This window comes from Mobula hypostoma, chromosome 9, assembly GCF_963921235.1.
Source record: "Mobula hypostoma chromosome 9, sMobHyp1.1, whole genome shotgun sequence".
Lineage (NCBI taxonomy): Eukaryota > Metazoa > Chordata > Chondrichthyes > Myliobatiformes > Myliobatidae > Mobula > Mobula hypostoma.
In genome coordinates, this window is record NC_086105.1 from 33,408,184 (window position 1) to 33,430,376 (window position 22,193).

Here is a 22,193-nt window from a genome sequence, read left to right on the forward strand (position 1 = left end):
TGATCAAAAGTGGGTACTTGGACAAACTAAGGACAGAACTGGACCACTCTCCTACCCAGTGAAGATTGAATCTGATGTCATCTGGAGACGACGTATCAATCAGTTGAGAAGAGGAGTCAATTGGTATATTTTATTTGTGAAAGAAGGCTCCAAGTCAAGGGTGTACGTACAGCGCAGGCTCACAATCAAGCATACTTTTCTTCAGCCAATGATTGATGTGTCAAGGCTGACCGAGATGGGAAAGGCAGTTTCCCGGAGCAAATAGCTTTCACAACATTGCGTCCAGATATAATCATATGGTCTGACACCAGTAGAGAAGTGGTTATTGGTGAACTCACAGTCCCCTGGGAAGACAACATCAATGAAGCCCATGAGTGCAAGTTAACCAAGTATGCAGAATTAAGATCAGAGTGCAGAGACAGAGGGTGGAAGGTCTCATGCTATCCATTCGAAGTAGGCTGCCGTGGGTTTATTGTGCTCATCCAGAAGTGGCTGCGTGACCTTGGCTTCACTAGAAGAGAGATCAAGTCAATCAGCAGGGCTGTAGCTGAGGCAACAGAGAAAGGATTAGCATGGGTGTGGACCAAGTATGTCCAGAGGGGCAGATAGTCAGACAGTGTATACATATCTTGCAAACCCTTCAGTAGTTGCATAGACACCTGAAGAGCAGACTATCTGTTGGATGGAAGTGACTAACAACTCTGATAGAGGCAGATGCCAAGTTTTTAAGCTGACCAGTGGGAGGTGGTGCTTTAGCACTGCTGGCCCACCACCTCGAGGGAGTCTTGATCATAAGCGGGCCGAAACTCCTGAAGACAGGTGGCAGATCAACTGATGATCCCACTGGTGATAGCACAGGACAGTTAACATCTTAGTCCATGTGTATTTTGTAACTCTAAGAAGGATGTCCAGTGCTGTTAGAACCACTAACTTCAGTCCCAGAGTCAACACATGAAGGAGGCTCCAGAACCTGAGACTGTTTCAAAGTCACAAGTCTCACTTGCCAAGCAGTGACCCCACCCCCTTGTCAGGAAAGACATTATCCCATAAGATTAAGAAATGCACCACAGTGGTTAATTTTTTTAGGCCTAAATGGGACAATTTAAAAATTCCCTCCCCTCCCTTCCCCTATCCCAGTTTCACTCTGCCCCCTCCCCCAGCTGCCTACTACCTCCCTCATGGTTCCGCCTCCTTCTACTACCCATTGTGCTTTCCCCTATTCCTTCTTCACCTTTCCTGCCTATCCCCTCCCTGCTTCCCCTCCCCCACCCCTTTATCTTTCCCCTTACTGGTTTTTCACCTGGAACTGACCAGCCTTCTCCTTCCCACCCTCCCCCCACCTTCTTTATAGGGCCTCTGCCCCTTCCCTCTACAGTCCTGTCGAAGGGTTCCAGCCCGAAACGTTGACTGACTGTTTCCATGGATGCTGCCCAACCTGCTGAGTTCCTCCAGTGTGTTGTGAGTGTTAATTTAAAAATTACACTGCTGAGGATATCTCTATAGTAGTTGCATTGTATAGTATACAGTATATACATATACATATATACTATATGTATATTAATTGAGATACATTCTAAATTGATTTGGAGTTTATAGTTCAGCAGGGGGGAGTGTTGTGTATTTAATATTTCAGTTGAGTATTATTGTAGGTATATTATTTGATTAAGCATTCTTTGCTGTATACATAATTAATTATGTGTTATATGTAAAAGTAGATGAATGCCACATGTCATCATGCTACCACACCATAAGTGTTCACCTCACTAAAAGTTAAAATGAAACATACACACTCTCCAGGGCTCCTGTCTTTTTCTTTTCATTAGTTTTACGCTTTGGAGTTACAAAACATATCGGCTCACTACTGCAGAAGTCACAATATTGCAATTTAAGTAAACACCATTTTAAAGTTATTTTAAAACTGATTTAAAACTTAAGGAAGATTCAGAATACAGTACTAGGGGAACTAGGGGATAAGTAATGTTGTTCCGTCATTCAAGAAAGACTAAGTATAAGCCAGGAAGTTATAGGCTTGGTGTGCCTGGCGTCAGTAGTGGATAAATTATTGGAAGAAGGACAGGGCATATAAGTATTTGGATAGACAGGGCCTGATTAGGGTTAATCAACATGATTTTGTACGTGGTAGGCCATGTTGAAACAATCTGATAGTTTTTCAAGGATGTTACTAGGAAAGTTGATGAAGGAAATACGGTAGGATTTTGTCTATTTGGACTTTAGCAAGGCTTTTGATAAAGCCCACGAGAGGCTGGTCCAGAAAGTTAGGTTGATTGGCATTCAGGATGAAGCAGTAAATTGGATTGAACATTGCCTTCGTGGGAGAAACCAGAGAGTGGCAGTAGATGGTTGCTTCTCTGACTGGAGGCCTGTGACTAGTTGTGTGTTGTTTATAATCTATATTAATGATGTGGATGAAAATGTGCTAAAATGGATCAGTGAATTTGCAAATTACATTAAGATTGGGGATGTAGTGGACAGCAAGGAAGCCTATCAAATCTTACAGTGGGATCTGGACCAGCTCGAAAAATGAACTGAAAAATGGTAGATGGAATTTAATGTGGACAAGTGTGAGGTGTTGCACCTAGGGAAGACAAACCAGGGTAGGAGATACAAAATGAACAGTAGAGCACTGAGGAGTGCGGTAGAACAAGGGGATCTGGAAATACAGATTCATAATTCCTTGAAAGTGCACCACAGGTAGATAGGGCCATAAAAAGAGATTTAAGTACATTGGCCTTCATAAATCAAAGTATTGAGTACAAGAGTTGAAGTTGTATAAGATGTTATGGAATATTGTGTGCGGTTCTGGATGCCTACCTACAGGAAATAATCAATAAGATTGAAAGAGTACAGAGAACATTTACAAGCATGTTGCCAGGACTTGAGGACCTGAGTTATAGGGAAAGTTTGAACAGGTTAAGATTTTAATCCCCAGAGCATTGGAAAATGAAGGGAGATTTGATAGAGGCATACAAAATGAGGGGAATAGATAGGTCAGAAGCAAGCAAGCTTTATCCACTGAGTTTAGATGAGACTAGAACTAGAGGTTATACTTTATATTTTATTGTCGCCAAACAATTGATACTAGAACATACAATCATATTAGCGATATTTGATTCTGCGCTTCCCGCTCCCTGGATTACAAATCGATAGTAAATATTAAAAATTTAAATTATAGATCATAAATAGAAAATAGAAAAATGGAAAGTAAGGTAGTGTAAAAAAACCAAGAGGCAGGTCGGATATTTGGAGGGTACGGCCCAGATCCGGGTCAGAATCCGTTCGGCAGTCTTATCACAGTTGGAAAGAAGCTGTTCCCAAATCTGGCTGTGCAAGTCTTCAAGTTCCTGAGCCTTCTCCTGGAGGGAAGAGGGACGAAAAGTGTGTTGGCTGGGTGGGTCGTGTCTTTGATTATCCTGGCGGCACTGCTCCGACAGCGTGCGGTGTAAAGTGAGTCCAAGGACGGAAGATTGGTTTGTGTAGTTGTGGAAGATTGGTTAAGGATGAAAGGTGAACATTTTAACAGGAACCTGAGGAGGAACATCTTCACTCAGAGGATGGTGAGAGTGTTGAACAAGCTGCCAGCAGAAGTGGTGGATGAGGGTTCAATCGCAACACTTAAAAGAGAATTTTGGACAATTATGTGAATGGGACAGGTATGGAGGGGTCCGGGTGTGGTTTGATGGGACTAGGCAGAATAATAGTTTGGCATGGACTAATTGGGCTGAGGGGCATGTAACAATGCTGTCGTGCTCTATGACCCATGCAGGAAGAAATTTAACGCATCACCAAATTTCTGTTTTATGTTCTAACTCTGCAAAGCCCTAGTATTAGCACTTCACTCTTTGCTGCTTCCAAACTTTCTCCTTAATTGCTCTTAAGACCATTTATTGGATTGTTTACTTTCTTTTACTTATTGTGATTACCTTTGTAATGCTTTGCTGATCTGTATATTATTTCATTTATCTTACATGGAAATGTAGTGCATGACATGAGTGATTATATAAAGTTAGGAAACAGTCACTGCTTTAAGTACTTAAGTATATCAATATTTACTCCCTTCATTGGAAGTATATGCAGTGCCAGAGATGGTAAAACTGAATGTCATATATGGCAGTATGCTTTGTTATCTTGGCTTTGGTACTTAAACCTTTCATATTTTCTCATTAAAAAATTATGTAAGTCAAAAAGTTGGGACACAACCTAAATAGGTAGTTTAGGATCTTATATGTGTGTGTATATATATATATATATATATTTTAGGATTCTTACAAATCATCTGAACCTCCCTATGCCTTTGATGCCTTTTTACTTTTAGAAGGATGTTAGTCAGTAAAGGGATTCAAAGAAGCTTCAAATAAAATCAGAAAACGCTGGAAAAGACTGTAATGACACTCGGAGGTGAATAGCCTCAGTCACTACACTTTAAATCACTGATGAAGAGAGGCAGACCATGCAATGTCTTTTAATCTGCTTTTTACTCAAGGTTAGCCTATGCACCATTCAGGATATCGCCAAGGCCCTCACCGGAGATTGATGGGCAAACATGTTAAAACATCCTGAAATTCAGTTCATTGCCAACCATAAGAGGCAAAAGCTAATGCAGTAGATCGCATCATTGTAGGTAAACTTGAACCAACAATGGTAAGAATAAGTACGAATCAGAAAATCCTTTAACAAAATTGGTAATTGAAAAGTTACGTATCCCATCTGCAATCCCTGCCAAAACAGGATTATTCAAGTTTGAATGTTCCTTCATTAACTATCAAACAAGAGAAAATCTGCAGATGCTGGAAATTCAAGCAACATACACAAAATGCTGGAGGAACTCAGCAGGCCAGGTAGCATCTATGGAAAAGAGTACAGAGGACGTTTCGGGCCGAAACCCTTCCACATCTCGGCCTAGCTCATCGCTGTTCGATAGCTCTGCGCTTGACAATCTGGCCTGCCTCGATAGCTCCGTCAGCTACTTGCTGCCCTGTTTGAGTAAAATGGCGGCGATGATGGAGAGTAGAGGTTTTGATATTAGTCTTGCAGCGTTACAGCGACAGGATCCGTACATTTTTCATATTGTGGATGTGGCCAGCCAGGTAGCACTATATACCTTCAGCCAGAGAGACAATGAATGGGTGAGTTTAAGTGTCAGGAAAGGCCAGTTCAGGGGTGTTTTGAAATGTACCTATAAGCGTCTTCCTCAGAGTTGCGGAAAGGACTGTTGCATTGGGCAGTGCGGTACTTTGAAACCCGTTGATTTTTTTACTCTCATGTTAAAATTTGTTTTTAAAATTAAAGAATTAAGTAAACGCTTAGATCACTTTTAAAATATTACCCTTGACAGACTTGAAATGTTTCCATTTCCCGTTTCTATCTTAAGAAAAATAAGAAATATTTCCCAAGTCTTCTGTTGTTGATGTAGACATACTGTTTGTGTTAAATCTCGTTAATTGCACTAAGAGGAGTGCTCTGAAAATAAACCTTGAAGGGCAAATAATCCAGATATATTCAAGGAGTGAATGTATGTAAGTATAAACTTCATTCCCTGCAACAAAATACCCAGGAATAGAATCATCCTATTCAAGTAGTCTTATTTGGACAGCACGGGAGGACACATACATTTTTTTTGTCAAATAACTTCAAGTAATTAGATCTATCAGTTTGTTTTAGCCCTTTATTTAACAGTTTGTAAAATAGTCAGTGCCAAGGGGTCAATTTTATACTGTCCATAGTTACAACCATTGTGGAAGAGATACAGGAGCCTGAAGACCTCAAGTGATGTTTTAGGAACAGCTTTTTCTCCTCTGTCATGAGATTACAGTACGGTCCACGTGCACTACCTCATTTTTTTCTGCACTATTTACTTATTTTGGTAATGTATAGTCATTTTTATCAACACTCACAACACGCTGGAGGAACTCAGCAGGTCAGGCAGCATCAGTGGAAAAGATCGGTCGACGTTTCGGGCCGGAACCCTTCGTCAGGATGCTTTGACCCCAGCATCTGCAGATTATTTTGTGTTTAGTCATTTTTATGCCTTGCGCTGTACTACTGCAAAACAACCTGTCCATGATAATAAACCTGATTCTGATTTCATGGAACTCAAAAATCAGTAGGTAGATGAAACTTCCAATCAATTGGAAACTACTGATGAGTAAATTGAAAATCCAATTTAGGTGGTTGTTGAATAAAAAAACTGAAAGGAACTAGGCTATAACAAAATAACTGGTGGAACAATCCTAAAGTACTTGGCAATTTTAATGTTAGAGAAAAAGCACAGTTTGATATATTCAAACAATTTTGGTGATAATGAATAGATTAGTTTGGCACCAGAATTACATTAGTATCACTCTGATTTGAGAGAAAGAGGTGAATGTAGTGCCAATGAAATGTGTAGGATGGGGCTAATGATGGTCAAATAGGACTGTGTATATCAGAAATTGAATTATCCAGCAAGTTGTTAGATTGTGTTTTCTCCTTTCCAAAGTTGAATGCTGAAGAATTATTGTTCCCATAGGTCCCTACATGCTATCAGAAATTGGACTGATACGTGGTGTCACACACAAAATGCTGGAGGAACTCAGCAGGCCAGGCAGCATTTACGGAAAAAAGTAAAGTTGACATTTGGGGCTGAAACCCTTTGGCAGGACTGGAGAGAAAAAGCTGAGGAATAGATTTGAAAGGTGATGGGAAGGGAGAGAGAAACACCAGGCAATAAGTGAAACTCGGAGGGGGGGAGGGATGAAGCAAAGAGCTAGGAGGTTGATTGTTGAAAGAGACAGAAGGCCATGGAAGAAAGAAAAAAAATACGGGGGGAGGGGGGAGGAGCACCAGAGGGAAGCGATGGGTGGGTAAGAAGATAACATGAGAGAGGAGCAAGGGATAGGAAATGGTGAAGTGGGGTGCATTACTGGAAGTTTGAGAAATCAATGTTCATACCATCAGGTTGGAGGCTACCCAAACAGAATGTAAGTTGTTGTTTCTCCAGCCTAAGTGTGGCCTTATCCCGACCGTGGAGGAGGCCGTGGATGGACCTATCGGAATGGGAAGTGGAATTAAAATGGGTGGCCACTGAGTCATCCCGCTTGTTCTGGCAGATGGCCTCCACTGTTGGGCCTTTCAAATCTACTCCTCAGCTTTTTCTCTGCAGCCCTGCCGAAGGGTTTCGGCCCGAAACGTCGACTGTACTTTTCTCCAAGATGCTACCTGGCCTGTTGAGTTCCAGCAATTTGTGTGTGTTGCTTGGATTTCCAGCATCTGCAGGTTTTCTTTTGTTTCTGATACCTGGCATGTCTTTTTCCTCTTCTGTCAGTATCTTGTGTAAATTTGGGTTTGCTTTCCAAATGCATTCCAAAAACATCTTTGGGATTCTATTGCATTGTGTGTTCTGCTTCTAACTTGTATCCTCCTGGTGTCTTAATTGGTGGCTACTTGCTACCTATCTAGATCTTTTTCTGGAATATTTCTTCTGCTTAAAATCTACCTTTGAAGATTTCATGTCAACAATGATGTATGTTTTTATTACGTCACTGCAAGAACTTTGAACTGTTTTTCTATGGATGTCTATCTCAATTTTTTATTTCATGAATTAAGACTTTCCTGTGAAGTTGATAGAAATGAGCAGCATCTTTTCACTAGAAAAGGAACAAAACATGTATTATGCTGACAGTTTGGATTTACGGGCAGAAAAGGCTGTTGGAAAAATTGGAGCTGAGAGCTAACTGGCATCACACTTTAAATAAAAAGGAACCCAGAATGAATACATAATCTTAGCAGTGCTATAGTTAAATTACTGATGTGTTTGAGCATTGGGATACAGTTATTGAAAAGGATTGAAAACATATTAGAACGCATTAAAGTCTGAAGAGATTATATTGGATATGTTTCCTCTCCTGGTTTCAGCAGGCTTCTGTTCCTGTGAAATGTTTGCAACCCAATCAGTTTGTATGTTGGAAATCACTGTGTAGATTGAGTTCTTAGGCAGCAGTAGATGCCCACAACCCCACGGCAGCAAATAAATCCATACTGCTGTTCGCCATTTACATAAACTGGGAGAACCTGTAAACTAGAGATTATCTGTGAACGAAGAAAGGAACTGCTAAAATGATTTTGCATGATTTTTTATCTGCATGGGAATAGATTAAATATGGAGCAGTCAATAAACGTGTCTAACCTGTGGGCATTTATGCTTAATTTTAATTTAGCACTTCTTAAGACTGTACTTGTCTCCTGATCTCCCTGACTTTCAATTTCTTGGACTCAGGTTGCTAGATCACTTATTTTAATTCTTCCCAACTGCAATAAACAGTGTTGCCCTTGCTTTTACTAGTTCACTTAAGCAGATTTATTACATTCTTAATTTTTTTTGTTTCCTTATACTTATGTTTGTGATTTGAGTTTCTTTGGCCTGAATGTAGTAACATGGCTTCCGATGACTTCTGCCCTAACCAAAGTTTTGCTTTCACTGGATAAGAGGACCTTTCATTATAGGTTACTCTTTGTATTTGTTCTCTTGTTTCACACCAGCACACAACTAATTTCTTTTTATCTTTGGCTTCTGTAGAATGTGCTATGAATCATACTCTTGAGACTGTTACCATTGCTAGCATGAAGCGATCAGCAGCAGTTCCTACTTTATCCCTCCCTTTCAATATTTTGATGTGTAATTCAATCACTTTCAACACACAGGAGTGAATTTTTGGGTTATAAATATCCTTTATGTGCATGACATTGTATGATTCCGTGTGTATCTGTAACACTTTCGGATATTGTTGGGGTGGATGTTCACACCCTGTTTGTACATGCTTCCCTCCTTGCTATCTACTCATAAAACAAAGCAAATATCCTCTTTATATGCCATTAAGCATCTTATTAAAATGTTCAATTTATACTGTATTCCTCCATGCGTCTTGGAGAGCTTGTTAGTTCAGCGAAGTACCATGTGCATTCCCCAAACCCAATTGTTATTTTATCTTTGCTACTTTCAACTTTGTCCTTGGCCTTTAATATATTCTTATAAAAGTGTAGATGAATCTAGCAACAACAACAGAGTATTTTAAAAGCCTTTTACAACTTTTCTGGATTCTACATTTGAGTTCAACAATTTCAGCTGGGGTTACTATTCCCAGTTTTGTTTCTAGACAGCAGCTGTTGGTGGTAATCCTTTTGCAGTGGATTCTGGTTAATTGGGCCCTTGGTTAATTGGGACAGCCACGTATATGGGAAACCTGTCAAAGAACAAAAACAAATCAGTAAAATAGATGGAATTCCCTTTGCTTATTTGGGCCACTATGCCGCTTAGTTAGGACAGGAGATTATTGCCAGACAATTTCTAACCAGAGTCAGTTGCGCACATTTGTGTGGCCATTAGACAGTACATCGTAATTAGAGCAGACAGTTTTTAAATGGTGTCAGTTGCATTTGTTGCTGTTTTGTCAATGATAGTTGGCGAGAAATTAGTAAGACAATTCAGAACTGCTTTGCTCACTGTGGTTTCAAGCATTCAGGCTTCGAGATGCTGGAAGTGAAAATAAAACAATTTCACTACTTCAAGTGAAGAATTTGAAGGTATCGACAATTATCTTGAATGTTAAAATGAAAATGAAGTCTTGGTGGATGAAATCGTTGAAAGCTCTGTGACATGGCAGTCCATTATCTGCACTTGGTGTCTATACTGATTTTGTTCATTTTCAGTCAAGAGAACATGGCAGAGTACACTGGATAAATTCCTTTGTCAATAACTATTAGGAACTAATACACTGTTTTATAGTATTGCAGTAGTATTTATAGTGTTCTAATTTGTTCTACATTTCATTTAACTGCATAATTTATTACTCAGTTTGTCTTTTTTTTGTATCTTTTTAACTATTTCCATGAAACTTTGGCTAATTGGGACAGCTACTTAACTGAGCCAAAATGTACTGGTCTGATGGGTCCCAATTAACCGTAATCTACTCTATTCTATCTATAGCTTAAATTTGATTTCAACATCCTTTGCTTTGCAACATTCTTTCTTCTGTCATTTTGTTTTCTTCTGGTTTTAGCTATATCACAGGCCTCCATAGATGTTGCGTCAAGTGCGGAGAATCACTTACTGATTTTTGGTTCAGATTTCAATATTTCACTTTTGTAAAAGTTTGAAGTACAAATATATCACCATATACAACCCAGAGAATCAGTTTCTCATGTGCATACTCAATAAATCCAAAAACCATATTAGAATCAATGTAATGCCCTTGCTGAGGTGTTGTAACATCAACCTGACAGTCAGCCAAGCTCCATTCAAAAATGACATGAGAGTCAGAGCATAGCGTCTTAGTTCCTTGGTTTTATTGCTGACTCAATGACATGACATACTGAATAAGGAGTGAAACTGAAAAACAACAAAATACTGTGCAATTACTATGTTATTGCATTCACAGAAGTAAATATACACAGGAAAATAAGAATTTTGTTAAAATTTTGCTGGAAAATATGATAAGACTCAGACAAATAAATACTATAGATAAATAGTATGTTAAACTATTAGCATCGAGGTTAGTGCCTAGTAAACTAAAAAATAATATTCTATTTCAGCAAAATCTTATTGATACCTTTTAGATTAACTTCTAAACAGTATAACATCAACTTATAAGCAATGCTTCTGGGGAAACAGCAGAAAGTCTTTAGATAGGAACTTCTTTCTGTCCTAACATAAATCTCTGGCCTACTACCAGCCAATGTAATTTCCTCCTTACTACTTCCTCACCGCACAGGACGTGACCTAATACAGATAAAATAAACTGTGCTTTATCACTTAGAAAAACATAAATGAATTGCCAAAAGGGAAGAACAACCAATGAAAGATCCCACTCAACAGGGCAGACAACCAGTGTGCAAAAGGTAACAGACTGTGTAAATAAAAAAGAAAAAAAATGGTAGATAAAAGAACAATAAATATTGAGAACATGAGATGAAGAGTCCTTGAAAGTGAATAGGTTGTTAAAGCAGTTCAGTGATAGGGCAAGTGAAGTTGACCCATCTGGTTCAAGAATCTGATGGTTTAGGGGTAATGACTATTCTTGAAACTGGTGGTGTGAGTTCTGAAGCTCCTGTACCACCTTCCTGATGGCAGCAGGGAGAAGAGAACGTGACTTGGGCGGTTGGGTCCCTGATGATGGATGCTGCTTTTCTGTGGCAGTGCTCTGTGTAGGTGCAGTACACCATCCACTATTCTTAGTAGGATTTTCCATTCAAGGGCATTGGTGCTTCCATACCAGGCTATGATGCAGTCAGTCGGTATACTCTCCACCATACATCTATAGAAGCTTGTCAAAGTTTTAGACGTCATGCCAAATCTTCTCAAAATCCTAACGAAGTAGAGGCGCTACCATGCTTTCTTTGTAATTTTACTTAACGTGCTTTGTCCAGGACAGGCCCTCAAATTATAACACCAAGGAATTTAAAGTTGCTGATCCTCCACCTTTGATCCCTCGATGAGGGCTGCCTCATGAACTTTTGGTTTGCTTCTCCTGGTCAATAATCAGCTCCTTGGTCTTGCTGACATTGAGTAAGAGGTTGTTGTGGCACCACTCAGCAAGAATGTCAATCTCCCTCCTATATGCTGACTTATCACCTTTGATTTGGCCAATGGCAGTGGTGTCATCAGCAAACTTAAATATGGCATTGGCGCTGTACTTAGCCACACAGTCATCAAGTGTTAAGGAAATAGAGCAGGGGACTAAGCACACAGCCTTGTGGTGCACCTCTGCTGATGGAGATTGTGAAAGAGATGTCAATCTGAACTGTTTGAAGTATACCAGTTTATGACATTGCAATGAAATGGTCCCAGTTTTGATGTGTTGTTGTCCCCTTAGTTTATCTTTGGAATTATTCAGAACATCAGAATATTTATAAATCTTAGTGACTCATAAACAATATTCACACTGCGTAACTGCACCTTATGACCAGAACCTAATCTTCCCATTTGGATCCAAAGTTTACTTGGTAATGGGAAGCTGATGATGATGGCAGAGAGGAGAAATGAGACTACAGATACTGGAATTGAAGTCCTGACCACTGGTGTGTCACAAGGTTTATAGCTGTTTGTCATATATATTAGTGATAATATATTGATGTAGAAGGTATGATAAGTTTGCAGATAACACAGAAATTGCTGTTACTGATGCTGAGACTGATCGTGTTCGGACGCAAAATGATGTCAGTTGGTAAATTGGATGGAGCAATGACAGAAAGAATTTAATCCTGGTAAGTGCATTTTACAATGTCAGAAAAGTGTGATCTATTCCACATGAATTGTGGAGGTGGGGGGGAGGCAGGGAGTATTTAAGGACACTGGGACCTGGATGTACAAGCCCATAGATACCTAAAAGTAGTACTGCAGGCTGATGAGATGTAAAGAAGGCTTGGTGCATACTTGCCTTCTGTAGTTAGGGCACCGAATACAAGAGCAAATAGTTCTCAGCACAACTTCACAGATCTTTATTTAGACCATGGATGGACTATTGTGTGCAGTTGTAGTTCCCATGCCACAAGAAAGATGGAGCAGAGTAGATTTACCAGTCTACTCCCTAGAATGGAGTTCCCATACCAGATGGTGATGCAGCGGGTCAGGACACCCAATGGTGATTCTGTAAACTTCGGTTAAAAAGGGGTGGAGGGGGGTGGAGGAGCCTCATTCGCATCAATCTGTCAAGGAAGTGGAGACACTGCTGTGCTTTCCTGACCAAAGAGGTGATGTTGAAGGACCAGGTGAGATTGTCTGATATGTGCACTCCCAGAAACTTGGTGCTCCTAACTCTCCATGGAGGAGTTGTGTATGTGCAATGAGCAGTGGTCAGCTTCACCTTCCTGAAGTCCCCAATCTTACCTCTTTGGTCTTGTCCACATTGAAACTGAAGTTATTGTGCTGACACCATTCTACCAGCTGCTCTACCTCTTCTCTAAGTTGTCCTGCCATTGTGGTTGATGAGGTCAGCCACTGTTGTGTTATCAGCAAACTTGATGATTTGGTTTGAACTGGATTTAGCAATGCAGGCAGTGTGAATAACAGCAGGCCGAGCTCGCAGCCCTGGTGATCACCAGTGATGGAGCTAGAGATGTTTCCGCCAACAGGAACTGACTGTGGCCTTTGTTAAGAAGTCCAGGATCCATTTAGAGAGAGAAGTGTTGAAACCCAGTGAGGACAGTTTACCCACCAACTTCTGTGGGATGATCATATTAAATGCTGAGCTAAAGTCAATAAACAGTATCCTGGCCTGTGAGGCATCACTTTCCAGATGAGAAAAGGACGGAGTGGATTGCAGAGGCTGTGGCATTCACAGTGGAATGATTTGAGCAATAAGTGAATTGGAAAGGGTCCAGTATAACAGGAAGATGGAATTTAATGTGATCCATCACCAGCCGCTCAAAGGATTTCATCATTATTGAGGACGGTGCCACTGAATGGTAGCTTACTATCGCCCTCTTGGCTTCGGAATGATGGTGGCCGTCTTGAAGCCTGAGGGGACAGTAGACTGTTCCAGAGAAATATTCACAATGTCTGTTAGAACTCAGTTAATTGAGTTGCACAGTCCCTCAGCACACAACCAGTTATGTTATCAGGCCCTGAGGCTTTAGTGGGTTGACCCTGGCTACGGTCTTTCTCACATCAGCTACCCGCCAGACAGAGTGCCTGCTTCTCGGGGAAGGGGACCTTTTCTTACTGGCACATCGCCCCATGCATCAAACAGAGCGTAAAAGTCATTCAGCCTATCAGGAAGAGAAGCATGACTGTTGTTGAGGCGCATGATGGACTTGCAGTCTGTTATGGTCTGAATATTCTGCTACATGTGCCTCATGTCTCTGGTGTCACAGATGTAGCTGAATAATCCCATTTTGGCTTCTTGATGGCACGGGAAAGCACAGCTCTGGCTGACCTGAGCTGTCTTATGCCCCAATCTGTGCCCGAACCTCAGCTGTCAGCCGTGGCTTCTCATTTGCCCTCACAGAGATGTGTTTAATAATCGTGATGTCCTCATTGCTCTCTCTATGTAGCCAGTCACAGATCTCGCATATTCATTGATGTTAATTGTTAATGTTATGGTTGTAGGTAGCCACCTCCCTGAATATGTTCCAGGTTCTTCCTTCTGGACAGGTTTTTATCTGTCTTTGACATTTTTAATTACTGGTTGGTATGCAGGATTTAGATTAACAGGTACCGGTCAAAGAATTGGAGGTGAGTATTGGGAGCAGCTTTGTATGCATCAGGGATGTTGGTAGATACCACGTCCAATGTGTTCTCACCTCTGGTAACAAAGTCTACATGCTGATAGAATTTAGGCAGGACTGCTTTTAAGTTAGCATGATTGAAGTCGCCAGCAATAATAATGAAACCATCGGGGTGTGTGGTTTGCAAGTCACTGATGGTGCCATAGAGCTCGCATAGCACTTCTGCAGCATTAGCACGGGGAGGATGTATACAGCCACAATCACAACAGCAGTGAACTGCCTTGGTGAGTAGAAGGGCCTGCACTTCACCATTAAGAACTCTACTAGAGGCAAACAGTGGGCCGTTTCTACCGAAATGTTCACACTCCAGTTCTTATTAACCTAGATACATAACCTCCACCACGGATCTAGCCAGAGGTTGTGGGAATTCTGTCAGTTCAAAGAGAGATGAAACCCTCTTGTTGCTTGGCCACTTCGGAGGTGGTATCCTGGAGCCACGTTTCTATCAGAATGTGCTGTGGTTCATCTCGTGCTAATTTAGCCTTAGACACGGGTAATCTAGTTTATTTTCTAGCAACCAAAAGTTTGAAAGCAGAATAAATGAAAGAGCTGTTCTGATTGGTTTTGTCTTTAGTCTTGCACGAATACCAGCGCACTTTCCTCACTTTTGTGCACCACTTCTGACTGCGTCTCCACTGGGTGGCTGTAGCAGGTAACAGCACTGTGCACAATAAGCTCATGCTGCGGACCTTATCTGCTGTCCAACATCTCGTTTGTGAGGTAGACTTGCAGTACTTGGTGTTCTTAATATGCAGTGGTGTCTTGTGATCATAAGAAAGACAAAGGATAAATAATTATGCCATTAGTTGGAGGTGGAGTGGCCGCTGCGACTGGACGAGCTGCCATTTTTAAAGACATTTCAGCTCATTTGTCTGTAAGTCAGGTGTTTGTGACCCAGGGATGGACTGTAATACAACAATTAACCACTTAAAATAATTAAAACTTTAACTGTTTGGTTACCACATTACTTGAATGAAACACTTTTTTTTGTCATTAGCTAGGCAGATGGAGAACCAATTTGCAGGCTGCCATTATTCCTAAATTTTAAATGGTGTTTGCATTGTACTTTCTTGTTTTTACATTTTTTGGTTGTTGATGCTTGTGTGATGTGGGAAATGGGTTCTGATTATCATTTTTGTACCTGAGTATTTTGTATGTCCATTAGATGGCCTTACTGAGGTTACTTCACTCCACAGAAGAAGCCTTTAGAAGATATATATAAAATAATTCCTTTTTTGTAATTGAATTTTGCAATTAGCAACTTCATTTGCACTGTTTCCACGAATGTCATGTACAGTATATAAGTAGTGCCTGACCATGAGCATTAAGTACAATGAATTTTCTTTTTCTTCACAGGAAAAAACTGATGTTGAAGGGACTTTATTTGTTTATGCAAGGTATGGATAATTGGTAGAAATATTAGTGGTTTATTTATATTATAAACATTATTATTCAAAAAATCCACTAAACTACCTAGTAATAACAAGGCATTGATAAATTTCAGATTGCCTAGTATTCAGAGTCATCTCGGTGGTGATAGAAGCACTTGAGTCTTTGACACCTGGCTCCAACAAATCCTGGGAACAACATCTGAGGCTACGTCCACACTAGACCGGATAAATCTGTAACCAAAGCTTTTTCTCTTCGTTTTGACCCTCCGTCCACACTGAAATGGCGTTTTCCTCCCCTGAAAACGGAGCTTTTCTAAAACGCTCTCCAGAGTGTTTAAATCTGAGAACGCTGGTTGGGCGTTGTAGTGTGTATGGGGTAACCGGAGGTTTTAAAAAACCTGTCGTCCCTTTCATTGGTGAAGAGACTATGGCTGTGGGAAATGTTTCCAGGGTGACCCCTCTGTGGGAGCAGGGAAGATGTTGGTGGGGCACCCGGGGATCTGTGTGTCTGTATGTGTAGCTATTGTAGTGGCTGTGAGGCTGGTATTGTGGCGGTGAAAAGTACTGGGGGTGGGGGGGGGAGCCATCATATTCCTCATCATTGCAATTCCCTCTGCAACAGAGTTAGTCAGTTTTTTAGTGTTCATCATCAGCCGGGTCATACTGTCTGTGAACTCCCTGTCGGTTGCCTCCATATGCTCCAGTATTTGTTTTTTTAGTTTTAAGTCCTCCTGCTCGAGAGCCAACAGTTGTCCGTCATTTGGCAATTTCCTTTTAAATTTTTCTAGTCTGTAACTGGACAAACATGCACCAAGTATACCGTTTCCTCTTTGCTTGTTTTCTGTAGATGTGTCCTGCACATGCCCAGTAAGAGGAGATTCGCCCAAACACCCGTTTTAATGTGGACGGAGGTATTTTCAAAAACTCCTGGTGTGGACCCCTATCGTTTTTACGCAAAATCAGCATTTTCAAAATTATCTGGTCTAGTGTGGACGTAGCCTGAGATCTTGGTCCAGAAGAGTGCACTGCTAGGAACAGCAAGGATGCTGCGCTAAGCCCTCAAGCTCCCAGGCCTCTGGTAGAGGACCTGATATTGAGGGGAAAAATACACATACCTAAGGAATGAGGGAAAAAACCTCAAACTCCTAATGAAATGCAACCACTGGTGTGTCTTCATAATTGCATCATTATGTTGGGTCCATGTTGGATCTTCAGAGATGTTGACACACAGGAGCATAAAACTGCTCACCCTTTCCAGTTTATTGATTAGTACTGAGGAGATGATGGTGTTGAACGCAAAGCTGTAATCAACAAACGGCAGCCTGATGTAGAAATTGCTGTTGTCCAGGTGATCCAAGGAGTCGAGTGGGGAGTGAGTGAGTGAGATTGCATGCGCTGCAGACCTATTGTGATGGGTGAGTTGCAGCAGGTCCAGATCCTTGCTCAGGCAGAAGTTAATTCTACCATGATCAATCTCTCAATGAACTTCACAGTAGATGTGAATGCAACTGGATGATAGTTATTAAGGCAGCTCACCCTGCTCTAATTAAAAACCAACAGAAAGCAACTAAAAGAATCATTAGGAGGGAAGAAATGAAATATGAAAGCAAGCTAGCAAACAGTATCAGGGTGGATAGAAAAAGCTTTTTCAACTATATAAAAAATAAAAGAGAGATGAGAGTGGATATAAGACCACTAGAACATGAGGCTGGAGAGATAATAATGGGGACAAGGAGTATTTTGCATCAGCCTGCACTGTGGAAGACACTAGCAGTGTGCCGGGTTTTGAAAGGCTTGAGGGAAGAGAAGTGAGTGCAATGTAGTGTTTTTTTTTAAGTCTGCTTCAAGAAATTGTAAGTTGATACAGCAATGTTGCAGAATAGACTTTTGCATCATGTGTGGTGGAGGCAGGAATTGTTGTGAGAAGGTCTAATGTGCTGTTTTCTGCTTTTTGGATACAAGATCTGCTTCTCCCAGGCATGGCTTCACCATCATGAACAGATTGAATGTGGAAAACCGGACCGAACCAATTACCAAGGACTTGGAATTCCAGTTACAGGACCCCTTCCTGCTCTACAGAAATGCTCAATGTAAGATTGGAAAACTATAGCTGATATAATTTCACACACATTTTCAGCCATTTCTAAACTTCAGACACAGGCATTACTTGGTGCTCCTGCTTTTTCCCATTCGCCTTAAATTCAATCAGTGATTTAAGTAATATATTTATTGTTGGATAGCCAGTAAGAATACTTGAAGTTTGTTCTGTTAGACATCCAATTTCATTACTTAAATGATAGTTTTTGGTGATACTTGTGATAATTGAACATTCTATGAAATAATAAAGTCCTATCACTAACACTAAAGCTTCACTAATCCTGAAGAAAACGACTCCCCACTTGATTATATATATAAAAAAAACTAAAAGTGATTTTGTTTGGTATTAGGTGGGTGAAGAAGGGAAGGAGGTGAAAAGAAAACATCTTCAGGGCACTGAAGTGATGACTTGACCTTTCAAATACTAGTGTAGTTCTGACAACACAGGAGCCTAGAGAGTCCATAGATGAAACTTCAAATCTGCGGCATGCTAATGTAGCAGTTAGTGTAACACTATTACAGTGCTATCGACCCAGGTTCAATTCCTCTGCTGTCCGTAACAAATTTGTACGTTCTTCCTGTGGGTTTTCTTCAGGTGCTCTGGTTTCCTCCCACATTCCAAAGATGTACATGTTGGTAGGTTAATTGGTCACAGGTTTAATTGGACAGTGTGGGCTTGTTGGGCTGAAGGGCCTGTTACTGTACTGTATCTCTAAACAGAAAAAATAAATTAAATCCAGCAACTACAGTGTGGAGTTTATTTTCCATTAATATTGGGGGTGGGGTGGGGGAGAAAAACTAGCTGAGAATGGTGAGCAGAAAACTACAAGTTGTTGTATAATCTGATGTCCTTGGGAGAAAGTCTACCGTCCTTAGATTAAAGATTGGCTTTATTTGTCACACGTACATCAAAACGTACAGTGAAATGGATTCCTTGCTTCGGGGATGTGCTGGGGACAGTCTGCAAGTGTCGTCATGCTTCTGGCAACAACATAGCATGCCCACAACTTCTTAACCGCCAACAATACATTTTGGACTGTGGGGGAACACCAGAACACCTGGGGATAACCCACACAGTCTTGCGGTGGGAAGTGAACCCCAAAGTCTAAAGTGCTGCGCCAGCACGCTGCCCCCAGTATTTTAATTTACTACAAGTCTTTCTGTATTATAATCTCAATGTTAAAACAAAACAATTTTCTTTAAAAAAAACTGCTTATCTGGCATTGACTTAGACTCTGACCTTGAACATGATGAAGTTGCTCCCAGCCCAGTCTTGCAAAGTACCCCTTGGCAACATCTGGAGACAAATGTCTAAACTGAAGACAGCTTCGAGCATCAGCCTGATAGTCATGCTGCAGAATTGTACCGTACAGACAGAACACCTGTAATCAGTATGAATCATGATTGCTGGGTATGTCCTATCCTACCTGTAGGTCAGTCTTACAAAGGGTGGCAGTACTGTTTTATGCAGGCAACCCCCAAAATTGAATTGAAACTCTGTGAAGTCACATGGCATGAGCAAAGAAACCATCTCCTGATTGTAACCTTCCTAATGAGAGCACTGATAGTATTGGCTACCCCAATGAATTGAGTTGGTGGGATTACCATTATGCTAACTGGAGGAAACTCAGCAGATTGGCAGCTCAAAATGAGCATGAGGTGCTGTAGAAATTGGAAGCAGCTAAAACGTACTGCTCCAAAGTCATTAATGTTATACTCCTGCATGTCTTTCATCATTATCTTGGGAATCAAACAAAATTTATTGAGATGTATCGGAAGTTGTGCTGGCAGTAGAACCAGGTGTACCTAAAAATAAGATGTTAACCTTGTGAAACAACAATTTGAGATGATATGCTTATTAAAAATCAGCTGGAGACAGCACAGTTCCACAATTGATGGATCAGAACAGAGCTCAGCAATTCAGCCACTTGTATTGTGAATGATGGATGCCAATGAAATGTCTGACGGGAGGAGGAGAGCCTTTTGAAAATGATTCTGGGACAGGCCGTGAGACTAAAGTATTGTCAATCATCTTCAGATAATGATGCTGAATTGATCTCAGCTTTGTCTTTAGATCCACATTATCACAGAAGCTTCAACCAATTTGATTTGCTCCATATTATATCAGGAAATGGCTCAGACTGAAACAATCTGAGAATAACATCCTTGTTCTGCTAAAGACTTGTTCTCCAAGCCTAGCCATGGTGTAAGCTAAACTGTTCTATACAATCTCAACACCAATATACAGATATCAATGTTTTTTCCATAAGATCCAGAACAAAGCCAATTGCTGAATTATCATAAATATCTCTGTCATCAATGAAGTTATGTCAACATTGCTATCAACTGACACTCATCAACACCTAATTTGGAACCTTTGGGCTCATTAACACATAATTTGGTACCTCTGGGTTCAGATGGAAATTGCAGATGCTGGAAATCTGGAGCAATGCCCAAAAAATGCTGGAGAAATTCAGGGCAGGCAGTAGCTAGGGAAGGAAATGAACAGTTGATATTTTGAGCCAAGATCCTTCATCAGGTCTGGCAAGAATGAGGGCAGAAACCATAAAAAGATATAAGGGGAGGGGAAGAGCACGAGTTGATGGGTGATAGGTCTATTCAGTTGAGATTAGGAATATATAACATCCGTGGTTCAAACAGGGACCTAAGAATTGAATTCCAGAGGTGAGGTGAAACTGTCTTCAAAGTTCAAAATAAATTTATTATGGAAGTATTTATATGTTACCATATACTACATTGAGATTATTTTTTTAATTGCAGGCATTTAAAGGAAAATAAAGTAATGCAATAGAATTTATGAGAAACTATACATAACAAAGACTGACAAACAACCAATGTGTAAAAGAAGATAAATCATACAATTAATTTAAAAAAGTAAAATAATACTGAGAACACAAGTTGTAGAGTCCTTGAAAGTGAGTCTATTTTGTGGAATCAGTGTTGAACTGAGTGAAGTTATTCACAGTGGTTTGATTTGGCTAACAACAGTAATGTTATTAGCCAACTTAAGTACGCATTTGAGTTTTGTTTAGCCACACAATCAGGTGTAAAGCGAGTAGAGGAAGGGGCTAAGCACACAGCCTTTTGGTGATTGTGGAGATGTTGCTGCCAATTCATTCTGACCGGGGTCTGCAAGTGAGGAGGTATTGAGACCCAAGTCTTGGAGCTTAGTGATAGTTTCAAGGGGGATGCTGAGCTATAGTGAAAGAAGAACATCCTGATGTGACATCCTCATTGTCCAGATGTTCCAGAGCTGAATGAAAAGCCAGTTAAATCACACCTGCTGTTACACCTGTTGTCATGGTAGGCAAATTATAGCAGATCTAAGTCACTCCTCAGACAGGAATTGATGTGTTCTTGGACGTAAGTGCTACTAGATGATAGTCCTTGATTCCGGTCAAGTAGGCATTTTGTTGAGGACTAAGTTGGCCCCAGAGAGAGGCAGCACTTTGCAGAAAGCTAGCAGGTATATATTTGAGGTTTGGCCTTTTAAACCTGAACATTAGTATTGGTTTATTATTGTTATGTACATCAAGATACAGTGAAAGGCTTGCCTTCATACTGTTTATACTGATCTAATAATTGCATTAAGAACAATTATTATGGAAGTAGGGAGTAGCTTGCATCAAATTGCCATGCTCCAGTGCCAGAAACTATTGGAGTAAACAATTTACCTTTAAGCTACAGTTTTTAAATGAATAAGCAGTAATATGAACACAAGACACAACTGGCTGACTTGGAATATACCACCCAGAAGGTAAACACAGCTTCTAGGAACAGTGGGGAAGCCTCCATTGCCTTACAAAACACGCTGCAGGGTAGTGCTTCAAATATGACCCCCCTCTAGCTTTCTCTTGGGTAATGTGCAGACATCAGAAAACAAGATTGAGGACTGCTGAACAAGTTTGGTTAATCAGACGTACTCTGAGGAGCAGCGTATTGTGTTTCACAGAGACATGGCTCACTTCCAACTCACCTGACCACGTGCTTTAACCTGAGGATTTTGGGATCCACTGCATGGATTGTGTAAGGGAAAGAGTGCCAGTGTCTATGGTAAAATCATTGAACTGCACAGATATGGTGATCTTGTCCTATTCCTGGTTCTCTGACCTGGAACATCTGGCAGTGAGGTGCTGATTATTCTATCTTCCACAAGAGTTTTCCATAGGTATCCTGACTACAGGCAATATCTCAGCTCAAGCAGACATCAAGCTAGCATTTGATGATATAAATGCTGTGATGAACAAGTAAGAAGCGTAGCCCAATGCCTGCAACATTGTGGCAGGAGACTTTAATCAGGCCAATACACACTCAATGCTGGAGGAACTCGGCAGGTCAGGCAACATCTATGGAAGTGGACATTTCAGACCGAGACCCTTCTTCATCACTTCTTCAGGAAGGGGAAAA

The 22,193-nt window shown here is 40.7% G+C and overlaps 2 protein-coding genes across 4 annotated transcripts in view; one reads left to right on the top strand and one right to left on the bottom strand.

Moving 5' to 3' along the window:
- Positions 1 to 22,193, bottom strand: part of cacna1c (calcium channel, voltage-dependent, L type, alpha 1C subunit) — a 669,326-nt gene that overhangs the window by 635,270 nt on the left and 11,863 nt on the right. The gene's annotated exons all lie outside the window — the stretch shown is intronic.
- Positions 4,877 to 22,193, top strand: part of dcp1b (decapping mRNA 1B) — a 70,707-nt gene continuing 53,390 nt past the window's right edge. The window contains exons 1-3 of one of the 3 annotated variants that reach the window (XM_063058029.1): positions 4,877 to 5,144; positions 15,634 to 15,674; positions 17,631 to 17,758. In XM_063058029.1, coding sequence (XP_062914099.1) covers positions 5,007 to 5,144; positions 15,634 to 15,674; positions 17,631 to 17,758 — 307 coding nt within the window. In that variant the 5' untranslated portion in view covers positions 4,877 to 5,006. Of the gene's footprint in view, positions 5,145 to 12,154; positions 12,256 to 15,633; positions 15,675 to 17,630; positions 17,759 to 22,193 lie in introns of those variants that run through there. The other 2 variants (XM_063058028.1, XM_063058030.1) reach the window with 2 other exon arrangements.